Source organism: Diaphorina citri, unplaced genomic scaffold (assembly GCF_000475195.1).
Source record: "Diaphorina citri unplaced genomic scaffold, Diaci psyllid genome assembly version 1.1 scaffold347, whole genome shotgun sequence".
NCBI classification, from domain to species: Eukaryota; Metazoa; Arthropoda; class Insecta; order Hemiptera; family Psyllidae; genus Diaphorina; species Diaphorina citri.
In genome coordinates this window covers 166,299-185,698 of record NW_007377782.1, presented here as the reverse complement: position 1 = coordinate 185,698, position 19,400 = coordinate 166,299, and the positions used below count along the sequence as shown (strand labels likewise).

The window sequence follows — 19,400 nt, the reverse complement described above, 5'->3', positions numbered from 1 at the left end:
TAGCCCGAGATTTTGAAAATCCCTGGTTTGTTAAAAAAAAAGGGAAAAAAAAAAAAAAATTTCCCTTAAAAAAAAAAAAAAAAAAAAAAAATGTCCTAATTCCATTTTCATCCCTCCCTCATCTCTTTCTTTGTTTTTGTCACTATCATTGTTCTCTCTAATTGAAAATAAATTATTATTAAAAAAAAAAAAAAAAAATGGGTGACAGCAAAGAAAACCCTTGACACTGTGTGAACTCTCAGCAGTATGAATGAATGAATGAATATACCTTGTTTATACTACCAGCATAGGACTGAAAAGTCCCTTTACTCTCGCAGTCTAAACAAGGTCTTATATATTTGATTGGTAATAACATTACATTTTATGGAATAGTAGGGAAAGGAATATGGAATAGCAATAATAAAGGAACAATGGAACAAGCAGTAAGATCGGCCATTAAATGTATATGGTGGAATTATGAAATAGAATTTCATATGAATTCTAAACTGTTTATTAGTGTAATTTGGAGCATTTAGAGAAAGTTTATCCCATGTTTTAAATGTATTCCCTTAGATAAGTTTGACGACTTTTTTCCTCCATTTTGATATTCAATATTTGTATGTATAATGTAATTAGTTGTTGTATTGAGTGTATATGCTTAGATAAGTTTGACGACTTTTTTCCTCCATTTTGATATTCAATATTTGTATGTATAATGTAATTAGTTGTTGTATTGAGTGTATATTAATGTTGTTTGTGACTGCTCAGGTCCTAGAATAGGAGAGGGAAATGAAGGATAGAAAATGAAATGTGCAGAATAGAATAATAATAACCAGTAGCTCAGTGGTAAAACATTGGACTCGTAATCCAGGGCCTGGTGGTTCGATTCCCTGTAGCGACGTAAAATAGAAACTAAAATAAAAAATATTAGTTCTATTTGGAGGTGGACATTTGCAAATGCTTTAATTGATCAAATTAATACCATTAAAAAAGAATACTTTAAATACTATTTATTTATTCCGCTTAAAAGGAGACTGTTAGGAGCGCTTTGGTCATTGTATTCTTTGTTGACTATAGTAGGTCAGTTACGATTACTGGTACCTAACAGTGTTGTAAGGAGAATCAAATGTTGCATGGTAATGTTGACTTAATATACCCAATAATGTGCATGTAAGCTATGTCTACATTACTCCCTCGCTCATTGTTCAACAAAAATGTACGTGTAGTAACAAACAGTGGTGGAACCGTAGGTGAAAAAAAAATTGAACAAAGCGAAATTTAAGTTATAAATGGACGACTTTGAATTTACTTACATGGGTAGTAGTGTAGTAGTTGATACTTACGAGTAGGTATGTACATGCCTCTTGGACAGTTTCTCCAATTTTGATATGAAGCAAGGCAGGGTTGGGAAATTTCCTTCTTGTGAATTCTGGCTTTTGATAAAGTTTTCGATACTAAGTTTTGCTTCTGAATACTGAGATTTAAACCCCTGTTCCCCCGTATTACAAGTCTCTTTTTTTTCTATCGCATTACTGGGAGACTGGGACCATGTTACCCCCCGGTGTAGGTAGATCATTAAAAGTACACATTTAATTCACATTAAGATAAGAAAACAAAACGGTTTAAGATTTGTTACAAGATAAAAAAATGCCTTCAGTCTTATCAGAAGCCAACAGCTTCTCTTATCAGTAACACAACACGGTAAATTTTTAATTTTTTTCTTATCAAAAATCGACATCAACATCAACTAATCAAGACCATCTTCTAGTGTAAGGTCCGAATTCATAGGGACATAGAGATGTCAATGAACTTTATACAGACTAAATGGATGAGAAAATCAAAGCACCTACGAGGACTTGTGTTGAGACTAATCGACATCAACATCAACTAATCAAGATTGATCAGCGAAATCAGCATCAGCGTTGAGGGGAAAAAACCTCTGAGGCTCGATGTCTACGATCGGAGGTTTTGAACTTTCAAAGTTCAAAGTGAAGTTGGATAGATTTTTTTTAAACGTGGATGAGAGAGTGGACATGATTTTTTAACTTTGGTATTTTTTTTAAACCTATTCATTGGGTTTTAAACAGATTTTATACCTAGGTACTTGAAAATTTGAAAACGATTAATTTTTGGACAAAGTCCCTCTCTAAGAAAACCTCTTTGAAAAATCAAGACATCTGACAACGTCGCAGTGATAGGTGACACTAGCGCTGGGTTCAGGGGTGAGTGTTTTTAGTACCATCGACTTGTTTATGTTTAACTTTTACTTTTTTTTTATTTTTCATTTGATTTTTATGAACTATTGAACTTGGATACTTGGATTACTTGATTTTACATTTTACTTGGAACTTTGGTGAGTTTGGTGAATTTAGGTCATTTCTGGATTTTTAACTCGACCTTTTGGTTCTTTGGAATTAATTCACTAGAGTTTACTCCCAGTCTTATCTTCTTTTCGTCCAAGTAAATTCAACACAACAAAATACACCACTCTGGCTTGTCAAAGGTAAGACCATCAAGTTTCTTTTATCTACTCAAAGGCTGAAAGACCAGTCATTATATCTAATGACAACTTAGATCTATTGTGTGTTTAAAACAAAAAATGCACTTTGAATTGCGTCTAAGCATTTTCGGAAATTGAGTACATTTTCTCACAAGTCCCAAGTGTTGTTTTACTGTTTACGAATTTGAAGATTGAAAATGATTTCCCGCAAATGTTCACGACCTAACTCGGTTTGCTGAAAAACCCAGCGCGGTGTTTTTTTGGAAATTTATTTTCACTTTCAAATTGTTTTTCCATTTTTTCATGATTGTTGACTGCTCACAACAATGCATCATACCAAGTATATACGTAAGTTGAGAATCCAATAATATGTTTGTTTAATCCAAGCCAGGTTAGGAGGGTCAAGAGATTACACATGTACTGTCAGTTCCATAGTCTAATGGTTGTGTAATGCCCGAGACTCAAGTTCAGACCATCTGACATACCCAGGTCTGTCAGACATTCAGAACGTGTGTGGCGGAAAGAGCCTGAGAACTAGGTCTGAGCACGAGTAGTTAGCCTTGAACTGAACTCTTTTTGAGACAAAATGAAACAATCTGTTAGAAAAGCAAAGCTATAGAAATTTCAAGTAGAGGCTATTCCCTAATACTCTCCCCATAATGTCCGGAAATATTTTTTCTATGCTTATGAAAGTTCATCACCTGTTTAATACTAAGTAATGCTACACACGTGTACTGTACACAGTGAACACTCTTATGCACTAAGAAGCATTTGCATTATTTGATGGGTGTGTGTTTGATAAGATCTAGTCAAAGTTCAGGCATGATAAAAATAACTACCTAAACTTAACATTGTTCTTTTAACGGTTTAACCAATAGCCATACTGATAAAACTAATACTCATAGATAGGTAAGGTAGGTACCTTGTAAGCAAATACATTGTTATCCAAGCAAATGGAAAAAGTCCATTTGTTTGTGAATGTATCAGAATATTTAAGAAATCCATAAAAAGGTTCAGAGATAAAAGACAGGCTGAAGCTTTCGCATTGATATTGCTTCTCCATTTGAATGTAATTGGATGGTTGATATTTTATTCTAACCAATTTTTATATGGGTACGAAGAAAACATCCCTTATGGCTGGATTACAAGAGGCAGTGGAAGTAGGTATCTTTTAGACATATTAAAGAGGACATTCGAAGACAACGGCAAACTTTAGTTGGTAGATTTTTTTCCACCCGATTAAATTGAAAATTTAGATAAAATTATTATTTCTATTCCAATATTCTTTTTTATACGAAAATACAATAACGTCACTCGTTTGTTTTCTTACTTATTTATTTTGACAGTGTTTTTTCTTTCGTTATCAACTTATCACAGAAAAATATGTATTGGTAACCTTTTACTTATTTATTTTGACAGTGTTTTTTCTTTCGTTATCAACTTATCACAGAAAAATATGTATTGGTAACCTACGTATTTTGAGTAGGTGTTTCGTAACTATTTTCATTCTTCATCTTGACTACTACCTCTATGACGATAGTGTTGTTTATTTTACTCTTGATAGTCGGAATTCATGTTTCCTTCGTGTGATATTTACATCACTGGGAATGTAAATGATGTCAATCAATTACTTATTTATTTTGACAGTGTTTTTTCTTTCGTTATCAACTTATCACAGAAAAATATGTATTGGTAACCTACGTATTTTGAGTAGGGGTTTCGTAACTATTTTCATTCTTCATCTTGACTACTACCTCTATGACGATAGTGTTGTTTATTTTAATCTTGATAGTAGGAATTTGTGTTTCCTTCCTGTGCTATTTACATCACTGGGAATGTAAATGATGTCAATCATTCACCTTTGATGGATTTTTGGAGTTGCGATTTTTCCAATGCGTTCATTTAGTGAAAATAAAATCGCTACGATTTCCCATGTTCTGTTAGTTTTGAATCTGATCTTATAGGAAACAGATACCTACTATTATTATTAATACTTGTAATAATTCTATTACCTTTCCTCTTTTAGTAGATTTTGAGAACTATTAACCAATTTTGTTACCTTTGTATTGATAGAAGCCTTTTTTAATTTTACTAGCCAAATAATTCGTTCGGATTGTAACGTGAACATGGTTTTGATTGGTTTAACCACATCAGTGACCAAATTGATTGGTGCAGTGTTCTTTTGTATTTGGTGTATTTCTCACTATGTTACCAATAAGAGAGCTTTCAAGAAAGTTGACAAAATTATGATCGAGCGAAATTATATGTGATTTGAAGTGTCAGTATTTTCTAATTATTGTTCTAATTAACGTACTTGATTGTAGGAGTACCAAAACTGATAAAATTGTGAAAACATCAAACATTTTACTTAATTTTATACGAAGCTTTTTGCGTACCTACCAACTTATTTTAATCACTTAATCAGTATCAAAAATATCTTAATTTCTTCAATTCGTGGCTCTATTGTTAGTTACCTACTAGGTAATTCCTCCCTCTCCCTTTGAAAGACGTTCAAAGTTCGTGACTTATTGATAGTATGTTAATAAAGCTCAGAAAAACCCATTACAGTAGTTTTGCCAAGTTGTTATATTTTTTACATTTTCTATTTTTCTCTCCCAGAACCAACGTGACAATAGCCGGCACCAATGCTGTAGTCCTAGGCCGCAGTAAGATAGTGGGCACTCCGGCTGCAGAGTTGCTGAAATGGAAGCATGCCACAGTGACCGTATGTCATTCCAAGACAAAGAACATTCAAGATGTGGTCAAGTCTGCAGACATTTTGGTTGTGGGTATTGGCCAACCCGAGTATGTCAAAGGTGAGACATTGAGACCTTTTTTATAGGAGAAAGCCAGCCGTTCCGAGAACGAACATTATCCGTTCCGGGCGGAAATCGAACCCGCGGCCTAGCGCTTACAAAGCAGGCCCCCTACGATCCAAGCTCAGTAGACTGGTCATAAGGGACTTGGAAACTGTGCATGTAAGGGAACTCAACCAAATGAAAGGGATAAGGCGATGGAACACTTTAAAAGAAGAAAATTAAAGAGGTTTGATAGAGGGAACTGCAACTGCTAAGGTCCATCGTCCCGAAATCGAAGAGAAATGAAGACAGGACAGGAGAATGCCAGCCGTTCCGAGAACGAACATTATCCGTTCAGGATAAAATTCGTTGGAAATCGAACCTATAACTTAGCGCTTACAAGGAAGAACTTTGCTTTTTACTTTCCTTGTTGTTTCATTCTATGAAAATTGATATCTGATACTTTTATTGTCTTCACCATAATAATATAAACGGTAAGAAATAATGTTAATAGGTACATAGGATGTCTAATATAAACCTAACAAAAAATCTGATTTGTTTTTAACGTTAGTAAAATTCCGTTCCCAGGTGATTGGATAAAGCCAGGCGCTGTGGTTATAGACTGCGGTATTAATTCTGTACCGGATGCAAGCAAAGCCTCAGGCCAGAAACTGGTGGGAGATGTTCAATATGCCAATTCGTGGCACTATTATTAGTTACCTACTAGGTAATTCCTCCCTCTCCCCTTTGAAAGACGTTCAAAGTTCGTGACATATTGATAGTATGTTAATAAAGCTCAGGAAAACCCATTACAGTAGTTTTGCCAAGTTGTTGCCCTTTGAAAGGCGACCCTACGATTCCAAGGTAGGTAGGAAGCTTGAGAACCTTCCACACTATAAACTTTTTCTACCAAAATACTTTGATCTTACCTACTTTATATGGGTTTCAGGCGATATCGATTGACTTCGATCGACGGTGGTGTGGACGAACCTTTACAGCTATTATTCCTGATATTAGTAACCTATAAGTATGACTGAATTTACATACCTACATAACTCTACGCTACCAATATTATTTTGTTGGATGCCTATTTTAATCATTTTACTTATTGACTTCGTGAACATAGGAATCATATACCTTGTTGTTTTAGTTTAATATTTTTGTCCCATTATAATAGACTCTTGAGTGGAATGCCGCGCCGAAGGTATTCTCTACCACTTGACCCTTAGAGGTCCATTGGTATGTTGCCAAATCTCAAATAAATGATATAATTCCACACCTCGGCTGGGATTGAACCTGCGCCCTTCTGTTTACTAGACAAGCGCTTTGACCTCTGCACCACGGAGGCGAGGCAGACATATGTTGTTTTAGTATTTTGTCCCATTATATCTCTTCATTCTCCTTCTCTAGTCGTCTGTCCCCTCCTTAAATTATCTGTAGGACTGAGCAAGTACCTATATCAACTCTATTCGCAAATACAATCTCTAATATTCGGGGTGTTTCAAATGTTAGTAGGTGCCTCACAAAATATGTGACTTTCGTGTTTATCACAATAGGGGTGTCTTATTTCCAACAAACACCTCAGAAGCAATGCAAATCGGGGCTCTCAAAATTAATCATTAATTTTCATTTGTACTTCTTCGATTTCGGGACGATAAGACCCTAGCAGTTACAGTTCCCTCTGACAAACCTCTTGAAAAAAAAAATCATTTGTACTTTTAAGCACTTTTTGAGAGCTGAATCCTTGAAACTTTGGCGACAAAAGCCAAATTTTGTGTGGACTGAGGAGGAAACGGCTCGTCCAAAGATTTCATGATCTTCTCTTCTTTTTGTCCAGGAGGAGGGGACCTGTCCCTGCTGAATCTAAAATCAGTTTGGGCCAGCCGCCCAGGAAGGGAGCTTGTAGGAATGAAAAAATCAGCTTGGACAGAAAGAATTTTTTTTTTTTTTTTTTTTTTTTTTTTTTTTTTTTTAATATTTATTTCCCCCCTTTCAAAGTTCTTATAGACCCTGTAGATATAACTTGATAAACAGTCTGAATTAATATGGATGTTGTTACCTCTATAGAATCTTGTTGTTATATTACAAGGCCCCATGTTATCAGCGGCTTGCTGAGATGGTCCAATCAGTAACATTTAGAACTTGTACGTAGGTACTCACACACGGATATTCTTTGAATTTATTTTAGAATAAAGCTCGAGAGATTATATTGATTTTTTTTTTTTTTTTTAATAGTCAATAGTATTGTCAATTTTTATTTTGTGTGTCGCCTTTCGAAAATCGAAAAACTTAAATCTAATTTTCACTTTTATACTTATCAATTTTAAACGGCGTATTTTCTATTTTATTTGGTCTGTTTTCGTGTTTTCCAATTTTATTTTTTGAATTTTGGATAGGTAAGTTTCAAGCATCAAACGCATTTCTGAGTAGAACTCCTTGCTTTTTCTTTGCTACTAGGTACCTTTTCTTCTTGATCTATACGTAGTCTTACATAATTAATCAGTGTTATGTAAGTCCCTTATGTAAAGCTGGGGAAAAGATAAAAATATTACATGTAATAATGTACCTATTGGCCGTTGTATAATAGGTACATACCTTCTATTCAGGGCCCCTTACATCACTGTGTGGACCCTCGGCTCTGGAGTTTGGGGCGCACTGAACAGGGTGAGGGCAATTGAGTAGCTACCTCAATCGAGTAGTGACCAGTGACGGCATTACCAGTGTAAAAAGACTATTGAAATATGGAAATTGATTGTAAAAGAGGCACTAAGTTATGCTGTGATATTCACAAAAGTTGTGAAAAGGCTCTGCTTTACCATATGTATAGATATATAAAAAAATCAAGCTACTCAATTGCTTGATTTTTTTACTCGTAGGTCTGTGTTCTTCCAGCTCCTTCTACTGCCCTTACTTCTTGATCTTTATTGATGTGAACATTTCTCTGCTGCAGATTATCACGGTGTCAGTCATCATGGCAGAATCAGCAGTACAGCAGCAAGCTCAGATCTTATCTGGAACAGCAGTGTCAGGGTAAGTCAGCAATTGCTCACTTAACTTACGCCCCCGATCTACAAGTTCATGTTTGAGTGTTTGTTCATCTCATTACCTATCTGTCAACAAAACAGCAAAGTCTACATCAAAAGTCAACTAACATCACGGTGTCAGTCATCATGGCAGAATCAGCAGTACAGCAGCAAGCTCAGATCTTATCTGGAACAGCAGTGTCAGGGTAAGTCAGCAATCGCTCACTTAACTTACGTCCCGGATCTACAAGTTCATGTTTGAGTGTTTGTTCATCTCATTACCTATTTACAAAACAGCAAAGTCTACATCAAAAGTCAACTAACACTTCAACCAGAATCTGTAGACCCGAGGGTTACGTACCTATTAAAAAATTATTATTTTAATTTTACGGGACAAATTCCACTTTTCCTTGATTGATGTTTGATGGCAGAGTTTGCCCAGGGCAATAATTGATGTTTATGAATTTAAAATGCAAAAAAGAATTTATTATTACAGTTTTTGCAACCAAAGTTAGCGTCCCGGCAACTGAACTCTTTAACGTCATTTGACGAAAACTTTTCTACTCATGCGCAGGAACAAGTTTTCGTCAAATAACGTCAAAGAGTTCAATTAACGGGACGTTAATTTTGGTTGTAAAAACTCTCTGTTATTTATTCCTTTCTATTACTTACAGAGATATCCGGGAAGGCCTTAAGGAGCGAGTGAAGAAGCTCAAGGAACGTCTGCCAGATTTTGAGCCTGGTTTGGCCATCGTCCAAGTAGGAGGTAGAGAAGACTCCAATGTGTACATTCGAATGAAAATGAAAGCCGCCAAGGAAATCGGGATAGACGCTCAGCATGTCAAACTACCTCGGTCTATCACTGAGATTGAGGTGAGCTTTTTACTTTCATTATTCTATGATAAGGAAAGAATGTATTTGTCTGCAGCACCGAGAGGAGTTGATGGTCTCTACCCGAGATTACTTGGCGCGTCCCGAACCGCAGTCAACCACCATGAGGACCTGTGCTTTTCCTTTAAAGCATGATAAACCCTTTGTAACCTCCAGCTAGCCAGGCTTATAGTCTCACAGCAAGACACTGGTCTTCTCGCTGTTTAAGGTCCCCTAGCCAGACTAAATAATGTATTTTAAGAGGTTGGATAAATGTTATAGTCTCACAGCAAGACACTGGTCTTCTCGCTGTTTAAGGTCCCCTAGCCAGACTAAGTAATGTATTTTAAGAGGTTGGATAAATAAAACTGTAACACCGGAAGCACTTCTCGTTCTGAAATCGAGTAGAAGGAGAAACGGAATGGGAGAAATCCAGCTGTTCTGAGAACGAACCTTACCTTATCAGTTTGGGTTAAAATTGGCTCCGATCGTGCCAACAGGCAAACCATACAACAATTGAGTCGATCCTAAGACTGAAGTACAAATTTACCTCTTCCTATTCCAGCTACTGTCCCGTCTTAAGAAGCTCAATGAGGACCCTTCAGTCCACGGCATCATAGTTCAGATGCCTCTAGATTCAGACAACGATATCAATGCCATGCTAGTCACTGATTCCGTGTCACCAGAGAAGGATGTCGATGGGTTAAACACTATCAATGAAGGTCGAGTAGCTATTGGAGACATGAACGGGTTTATACCTTGCACACCTAATGGCGTACTGGAGCTTATCAAAAGGTAATTTAATTTAACAGATATAAATACCTTCAGTCTGACTGGAAACGTTAAACAGGGAGTAGACCAGCTTAATTTGGCTGGGGGACTTTAAACAGGGAGTATCTCAGCTCGAAATTTCACTTGCTAAAGAAATAGCAAAGGTCGAGTGAAGGGCATCCACTCGTAAAAAAAAATTGTGTCCAAAACCAAACGTCAGCCCACAGCAATCACCCTAGCTAGGGCTGATTAAGAGGCTGACGAAAAACGCCGACTTAGTCTGAAAACGGGAAAAGGCGAGGAAGAAGAAGATATACATACCTTATTCACCCTCAATTGGCAAGGTTACTTTTTTCCGATACTTATTTACAGTGAGGTGGGGTCTGCCAGACCTCAGTCTGAATTCTTTCTGTGATATTTACACTCTTCCTTACTTAATTTGTCATGTATTATATTGTAATTTTTACATTAAAAAAGCTATGATTTTTTTCATTATTATTTTTTACATTTTCTATTTTTCTCTCCCAGAACCAACGTGACAATAGCCGGCACCAATGCTGTAGTCCTAGGCCGCAGTAAGATAGTGGGCACTCCGGCTGCAGAGTTGCTGAAATGGAAGCATGCCACAGTGACCGTATGCCATTCCAAGACGAAGAACATTCAAGATGTGGTCAAGTCCCCAATGCTGTAGTCCTAGGCCGCAGTAAGATAGTGGGCACTCCGGCTGCAGAGTTGCTGAAATGGAAGCATGCCACAGTGACCGTATGTCATTCCAAGACAAAGAACATTCAAGATGTGGTCAAGTCTGCAGACATTTTGGTTGTGGGTATTGGCCAACCCGAGTATGTCAAAGGTGAGACATTGTGAGACAATCTTTTTTATAGGAGAAAGCCAGCCGTTCCGAGAACGAACATTATCCGTTCCGGGCGGAAATCGAACCCGCGGCCTAGCGCTTACAAAGCAGGCCCCCTACGATCCAAGCTCAGTAGACTGGTCATAAGGGACTTGGAAACTGTGCATGTAAGGGAACTCAACCAAATGAAAGGGATAAGGCGATGGAACACTTTAAAAGAAGAAAATTAAAGAGGTTTGATAGAGGGAACTGCAACTGCTAAGGTCCATCGTCCCGAAATCGAAGAGAAATGAAGACAGGACAGGAGAATGCCAGCCGTTCCGAGAACGAACATTATCCGTTCAGGATAAAATTCGTTGGAAATCGAACCTATAACTTAGCGCTTACAAGGAAGAACTTTGCTTTTTACTTTCCTTGTTGTTTCATTCTATGAAAATTGATATCTGATACTTTTATTGTCTTCACCATAATAATATAAACGGTAAGAAATAATGTTAATAGGTACATAGGATGTCTAATATAAACCTAACAAAAAATCTGATTTGTTTTTAACGTTAGTAAAATTCCGTTCCAAGACAAAGAACATTCAAGATGTGGTCAAGTCTGCAGACATTTTGGTTGTGGGTATTGGCCAACCCGAGTATGTCAAAGGTGAGACAATCTTTTTTATAGGAGAAAGCCAGCCGTTCCGAGAACGAACATTATCCGTTCCGGGCGGAAATCGAACCCACGGCCTAGCGCTTACAAAGCAGGCCCCCTACGATCCAAGCTCAGTAGACTGGTCATAAGGGACTTGGAAACTGTGCATGTAAGGGAACTCAACCAAATGAAAGGGATATGGCGATGGAACACTTTAAAAGAAGAAAAAAACTTTTTTAAAGAGGTTTGATAGAGGGAACTGCAACTTCTAAGGTCCATCGTCCCGAATAGAAAAGCAAGACAGGATAGGAGAAAGGCAGCCATTCCGAGAACGAATATTATCGTCCCGGGCGGAAATCGAACCTATGACTTAGAGCTTACAAGGCAGAACTTTTTTTTATTATTACATATTTAAAAGATGAGTGTTTCATCGCCGTTTTTATTTTGTAACTTTGCTTTTTACTTCCCTTGTTGCTTTATTCTATGGAGATTGTTGATATCTGATTTATTTTTAAGTTCAGTAAAAATTCGTTTCCAGGTGATTGGATAAAGCCAGGCGCTGTGGTTATAGACTGCGGTATTAATTCTGTACCGGATGCAAGCAAAGCCTCAGGCCAGAAACTGGTGGGAGATGTTCAATATGCCGAAGCTAAGAATGTGGCGTCCTGGATTACTCCTGTACCAGGTTTGTGGGTGTTCACTATTTTGGTACCTACTTGTATTTATTTATTTAGACTCTTTATTGGTTATAATTCAATCACACAAATACAAGAAATTACAAAGGGAGGAACCAGCCGGTCCAGTTACTGATATTCCTTGTAGTTCATTGAACTGTAGGTAGAACCTCTGAAAAAGGGCATCTCCGAAGGTTCGATCTAACCCAAATTCAGATGAAGTTTCTTTTTTTGCCAAACTTCATCAAAATCCTTTAATAGCTATCTTTTTTTTTAAATTTAGCGAGTGAAAATCACACGTACGGGCTAGGGCGACCAAAAATCAATTTGAATTTTGAAACCATTTAATTTTAAATGTTCCATTTTTCTCTCCAGGTGGTGTAGGTCCCATGACAGTGGCAATGCTGATGAACAACACTGTCCTGTCTGCAGAACGATATATTGATAGACTCCTCAAACCCTCGTGGAACCTGCACACTCTTCCACTCAACCTCCAATCACCGGTAAGTCACACTTTATTGGAACTACCGCCTCGCCGATACCTTTCAATATGCCGAAGCTAAGAATGTGGCGTCCTGGATTACTCCTGTACCAGGTTTGTGGGTGTTCACTATTTTGGTACCTACTTGTATATGACCCTTTATTGGTTATAATTCAATCACACAAATACAAGAAATTACAAACAAAGGGAGGAACCAGCCGGTCCAGTTACCAGTTACTGATATTCCTTGTAGTTCATTGAACTCAATGTAGAACCTCTGAAAAAGGGCACCTCCGAAGGCTCGATCTAACCCAAATTCAGATGAGAAAGTTTCTTTTTTTTTCTTTTTTGCCAAACTTCATCAAAATCCTTTCATCAAAGCTATCTTTTTTTTTTTTAAATTTAGCGAGTGAAAATCACACGTACGGGCTAGGGCGACCAAAAATCAATTGGAATTTTGAAACCATTTAATTTTAATTGTTCCATTTTTCTCCTTTGTAAATGGTGTAGGTAAATTTTCGTATAGGTAATATATCGTTGATAACACAGATAAGGATATACTCGTATGTATTGGAGGATATCCCCACACTGACAGGGCTTGTACTTCACGGGAATCACGGGTGAAAAGGCGTTTGTGGGTCAATCGAGTGTGGCTAATCCTGAGTCTCGTGAGTACCACTCCCTCCATCCTGGTGCTCCTTTGACTGGATGGCCAATCTTCGATGATATCTCTGTCATTATTAAGTTTCATATTAATTGAATTTTCTCTTTTCGGTCGTCTCATTGTTCAGGTACCCAGTGACATTGACATAGCCCGAGCTCAGGATCCCAAGGATATCAACCAGTTAGCCCAGGAGATAGGTCTTCATGTGAGTGAAGTTAGCAGCTACGGTAGATCCAAGGCTAAGATCAGCACCGAAGTTCTGGATCGACTCAAACGTGTTCAGGATGGAAAATATATTGTAGTCGCTGGGTAAGTGATCTCTCTCCCTCTCTTACTATCTCTCTCTTGCGGTCTGGATCGACTCAAACGTGTTCAGGATGGAAAATATATTGTGGTCGCTGGGTAAGTGATCTCTCTCCCTCTCTTACTATCTCTCTCTTGCGGTTTTTTTCTATGCAAAGCCCTGATATTTCTGTACTGTATATTAAGGACCTATTTTCCAAGGCAATAAAAGGGCTTAAACCGAAAAACGTAATTAACGAGTGAAACCCAGAATTTTCTGTACCTACGACAAAGAAACATAAAAACAGTTCGTAGATTTTGTGATCGTCCTTCCATCTGTCGCTGCTTTCCTTCTAGATTTGGTCCCAAAATTACTCCTTCTAGATTTTGGTCCCAAAATTACTCCTTCTAGATTTTGTTCCTAAAATTACTCCTTCTAGATTTTGGTTACACGTTCGCCTGTGTACGCCAACCTTCCCAGGGACCCACATTTGGGATCAAAGGTAAAATAGAATTTAGAAACCATGGGAGGATATTAAATACCTTTTCAATTTGCTGGTTGTTGTAGCGGTGTAGCAGTACCGAGGAGGGTTGGTGAAATACAAGATTACTTTGCCCGTCCCTAACAGCAATCAACCATCGAGAGAACTTGTGCTTATTCTTTAATAGCAGAGAGAACCTTTTGAAGAACTGCGAGCTACCTCGGCTGGTTAGGGTTAGCTGTTCTCCTCCCTGTTTGTAGTCCCACGGCCAGACACTCGTCTACTCTCTGTTTAACGTCCATTAGCCAGACAGTTTACCGAATATCACCAGTAACTTATTTCTCTCTACAGGGGGTGCTGCGGGCGGTGGATACTCACAAGTTATACCTATGGAAGAGTTCAATCTTCACCTCACCGGGGACATACATGCTGTCACTGCGGCTAATAATCTGGCAGCTGCCCAGTTAGATGCCAGGATGTTCCATGAAGCAACGCAGACGGATCAGCAACTTTATAGTCGCCTGGTACCCACGGTAAGTTTTGGGACCAACTTTGACCCCTCCGCCGAAAAGTGACTTCGGCCTAGCCTAGTTAGCTTGGAGGGTAGCGCTTGTACGCGCTATGTTTTGGCTTCGATTTCCCGGGGCGGATTTTATCCTGAACTGATGTTCGTTCTCGGAACGGTTGGCTTTCTCCTATCCTGTCTTCCTTCTTCGTTTCGGGACAGTTACAGTCCCTTTATCAAACTTTTTTTTTCTTTTTTTTTTAGTTATAACATGGGCCTTTGCCTTTACATAAAAAATGAGATCAAAGAATTTAGGTAAAGATATTGGTCTTTTTTACCTTTTTTTAGTTATAACATGGGCCTTTGCCTTTACATAAAAAATGAGATCAAAGAATTTAGGTAAAGATATTGGTCTTTTTTACCCGGTAAGTTTTGGGACCAACTTTGACCCCTCCGCCGAAAAGTGACTTCGGCCTAGCCTAGTTAGCTTGGAGGGTAGCGCATCTGCCTTGTACGCGCTATGTTTTGGCTTCGATTTCCCGGGGCGGATTTTATCCTGAACTGATAATTTTCGTTCTCGGAACGGTTGGCTTTCTCCTATCCTGTCTTCCTTCTTCATTTCGGGACAGTTACAGTCCCTTTATCAAACTTTTTTTTTTCTTTTTTTTTAGTTATAACATGGGCCTTTGCCTTTACATAAAAAATGAGATCATAGAATTTAGGTAAAGATATTGGTCTTTTTACCTTTTTTCCCCCTCAAGGCTCTTTGATATCGGCCTTCTTTACGTTACTACGTAACTATACTAGCAATCCTTTTCAAAGACCTTTAAACAACCTCATACTTCACAGGCTAGACTAATCATAGTCTGACAAACAAACAGAAAATTGTAGTATGCAGCGGCAACTGACAGCAGCGAATCACTCCAAATTCTCTATTAAGCAAAATATTTGTAGATTTTACACTTTTCCTTGTACCCCATATTTTTAATTACAAGTAGGAGTTCAGAATCTTTTTTTAAGGCTTTATGGCAAGATTCTCACACAGTGAGCTCTCCCATCTTTCTATTTTGGTAAATATTTATCCTCCCTCGTTTTCTCCTTGTGAGGTTGAACATTAATCCCGATACGATCAGCTGGCGGAGAGGTAAGAAGGTCTGGGGTTCGTATCCCCGGATGTCAAGTTTTTTTATAACAAAATACCTACTCAAATCTATTTATTTTTCTGTCGCCACCTATCTTTATGCTCTGACTATCCAGAGTGTCTGCCTTGTAAGCGCTAGGTTGCGGGTTCGATTCCCGGCCGGGGAGGATTTTGTTCTGAAGGGATAAGGTACTCGGAACGTGTGGTTTTCTCCTATAATCGTTCTCTCTTTGATTTCGGGACAATAAGACCCTAGCAGTTACAGTTCTTTTCAAGCAGAGAGAACCCTTTGAAACCATCAGCTGGCTAGGCTCGTTAGGGCTAGCTGTTCTTCGCCCTGTTTATAGTTGCACAGCCAGACTACGGGGTAACTATAGGTACTTACACAATACTACGACTAGAGAGCAACCTCCGTGACCGAATGGGTATCACACTAGGCTTGCACGCAGGAGGTCCGGGTTCGATTCCCAGCGGGGCCGAGGTTTTTTTCGGCTCTGTGCCTGGAGTTCGGGGTGCACTCAGCCTCGTGTGGACAATTGAGTAGCTACTTTAATCGAGTAGCGACCAGTGGCATTACAAGTCGAAGAGACGAGCGATAATAAATATGATGATTGAGTAAATGATTGTAATACTGTGATACCCACAAAGTTGTGAAAAAGCTCTCTGCTGCTTTACCACAAAGATTCTCAACATCAAATGCAGAACTTCAGGGAAGATACCAGACGCTGTAGTTTTAGTAACCACAGTGAGGGCACTCAAGATGCATGGTGGAGGGCCCTCAGTGGTGTCGGGACAACCACTCAAACCTGAGTATACTGAGGTAAGTACTTCAACAGAACACCAGGGCTGTATTAAGGGGAGAGGACAGTTTTCTCCTATACTGTAAGCTAGACTCCCAATATTTGGAGCATCCACCAGTCACTATGCTTATATATTATACATACACCCCCGCGGAATGGGAAATCATTCGCAAGGCAGCCAAACAAGCTGGAGCTCATGATGCAGTGGTGTGTGAGAATTGGGCCAAGGGTGGAGCTGGTGCTGCCGACTTGGCTGATGCTGTTATCAAAGCCACTGAACTCAAGGATAAGCAATTCAAGTGAGTACTGGGCCCTATTCCATTTTGTTACATAAAATATTATAACAGTCATCGCCCAAGCAAAACCCTTCTTTGATTAAACTTACCTACTTTATCATGGACAAGCCCTGAAAAAGTGTGTTGAAAGCCCAGGAAAGCCGAGAAAAAAATCGCCTTTAACTCTTATGTTCCAGATACCTATACGACATTCATGATCCTCTGCTCACCAAAATCCAAACAGTGGCCAGAGAAATGTATGGGGTACACAAAGTAGACTGTCCCCAGCCTGTCTTGGAGAAGCTACAGAAACTAGAAAGACTGGTAAGGAAAAAAGCGTTGTACTGGAGTTTTTACTTCGTTTTATTGTTAATAAGCCCATTTTAAGTATAGGTAACTATACTAGCAATCCTTTTCAAAAACCTTTAAACAACCTCATACTTCACAGGCTGGACTAATCATAGTCTGACAAACAAACAAACAAACAAACAAACAAAAAATTGTAGTATGCAGCGGCAACTGAAAGCAGCGAATCACTCCAAATTCTATTAAGCAAAATATTTGTAGATTTTACACTTTTCCTTGTATCCCATATTTTTAATTACAAGTAGGAGTTCAGAACCTTTCCCAGCCTGTCTTGGAGAAGCTACAGAAACTAGAAAGACTGGTAAGGAAAAAAGCGTTGTACTGGAGTTTTTACTTCGTTTTATTGTTCATAAGCCCATTTTAAGTATACGTAACTATACTAGCAATCCTTTTCAAAGACCTTTAAACAACCTCATACTTCACAGGCTAGACTAATCATAGTCTGACAAACAAACAAACAGAAAATTGTAGTATGCAGCGGCAACTGACAGCAGCGAATCACTCCAAATTCTATTAAGCAAAATATTTGTAGATTTTACACTTTTCCTTGTACCCCATATTTTTAATTACAAGTAGGAGTTCAGAACCTTTATCTTTTATTTAAGGCTTTATGGCAAGATTCTCACACAGTGACCTCTCCCATCTTTCTATTTTGGTTAATAATTTATCCTCCCTCGTTTTCTCCCCACAGGGCTACGGTCGTCTGACGGTGTGCATGGCCAAGACTGCCCTCTCCCTGAGTGGGGATCCCACCATCAAGGGAGTTGTACCTCCGGACTATGTCCTTCCTATTCATGATGTATACGTTTCAGCTGGTGCTGGGTTTGTTGTGGTCATCGCTGGAGATGTAAGTACAAGTCATATTATTGCCTCGGTGGCGTAGTGGTCAAGAACTTGACCTTGTAAACAGGAGGCGCAGGTTCGATTTGAACTGACACATGGCTTTTTTTTTAAATTATTAGTAAAGGTAAAAAAGCAAGCTAGTCAAGTTAAGTTAGTTTGGAGGGTAGCGCGTCTGCCTTGTCAGCGCTAGGTCGCGTGCTGCCCTCTCCCTGAGTGGGGATCCCACCATCAAGGGAGTTGTACCTCCGGACTATGTCCTTCCTATTCATGATGTATACGTTTCAGCAGGTGCTGGGTTTGTTGTGGTCATCGCTGGAGATGTAAGTACAAGTCATATTATTGCCTCGGTGGCGTAGTGGTCAAGAACTTGACCTTGTAAACAGGAGGCGCAGGTTCGATTTGAACTGACACATGGCTTTTTTTTTAAATTATTAGTAAAGGTAAAAAAGCAAGCTAGTCAAGTTAAGTTAGTTTGGAGGGTAGCGCGTCTGCCTTGTCAGCGCTAGGTCGCGTGTTCGATTCCCGCCCGGGGAGGATTTTATCCTGAATTGATAAAGTTCGTTCTCGAAACGGCTGGTTTTCTCCTATCCTGTCTTCATTCGCTCTTCACTTTCGGGACGATAAAACCTTGGCAGTTAAATTTCCGTCTACCAAACATTAAAGAAAGAAAGAGAGAAAGAAAAAAAAAAAAAACATGGAATGGAATTTTATCCTCAATTATTTGAGAATTTTACAACAGTTAGCCAAACCATGGATTTATTGAGACCTTAACCACATAATAATTTTAAAGCTCACTGAAACTCCTCACATGCTAACACATTTTTCTTTACATTTCTCTTTTCAGATCAGTAAGATGCCCGGATTAGGTACTCGCCCTAGTATTTATGATATCGACATAGATACGAGAACTGGCGAAATCGAGGGTCTGTTCTAACCACTGAACAAAGTATGGTTCTGATATGGTCAGACTGCCATCATTTCGGCTGCCGCTGTTGTTATATTTACACCCTAAAATGAAGAACTGTCTCCTTCAAAGGGATTTCACAAGTGAAGAAAATAGATCAAAATAAATAGAGATCTTATTTGGACTTAACAACCTTCATCAGACCAACATGACGAATCAGATCGGTTGGGTGGAAGAGCTCACAGTATGAGAATCCTGCCATTAAATGTGGAACTGGAATGTATATAGAATCGGCTCATGTGCTAAAAATTTTAAAAACCGAGGAGCGTCCATTCCTAAAAGGAATTTTATTGTTTCTGTAAAAATCGTCTTTTTTGCTAGTTACATAGCATTGGTATTTCACTCACAGGTCTTATTATTCTGTCTTGAAATGTAATGTATATAGAATCGGCTCATGTGCTAAAAATTTTAAAAACCGAGGAGCGTCCATTCCTAAAAGGAATTTTATTGTTTCTGTAAAAATCATCTTTTTTGCTAGTTACATAGCATT

The 19,400-nt window shown here is 38.6% G+C and overlaps 1 protein-coding gene across 1 annotated transcript; it reads left to right on the top strand.

Moving 5' to 3' along the window:
- The first annotated feature begins 4,335 nt into the window (after nucleotides 1-4,335).
- Nucleotides 4,336-19,191, top strand: LOC103507868 (C-1-tetrahydrofolate synthase, cytoplasmic). The gene is given in 17 exon segments (XM_026822621.1): nucleotides 4,336-4,996; nucleotides 6,042-6,141; nucleotides 8,228-8,307; nucleotides 8,975-9,173; nucleotides 9,736-9,965; nucleotides 10,470-10,510; nucleotides 10,639-10,794; nucleotides 11,972-12,118; nucleotides 12,483-12,610; nucleotides 13,380-13,620; nucleotides 13,975-14,037; nucleotides 14,368-14,579; nucleotides 16,345-16,482; nucleotides 16,526-16,761; nucleotides 16,935-17,061; nucleotides 17,795-17,950; nucleotides 18,791-19,191. Coding segments are annotated over 16 exon segments (2,325 nt in total). The 5' UTR covers nucleotides 4,336-4,996; nucleotides 6,042-6,060; the 3' UTR covers nucleotides 18,881-19,191.
- The last annotated feature ends 209 nt before the right edge of the window (nucleotides 19,192-19,400 follow it).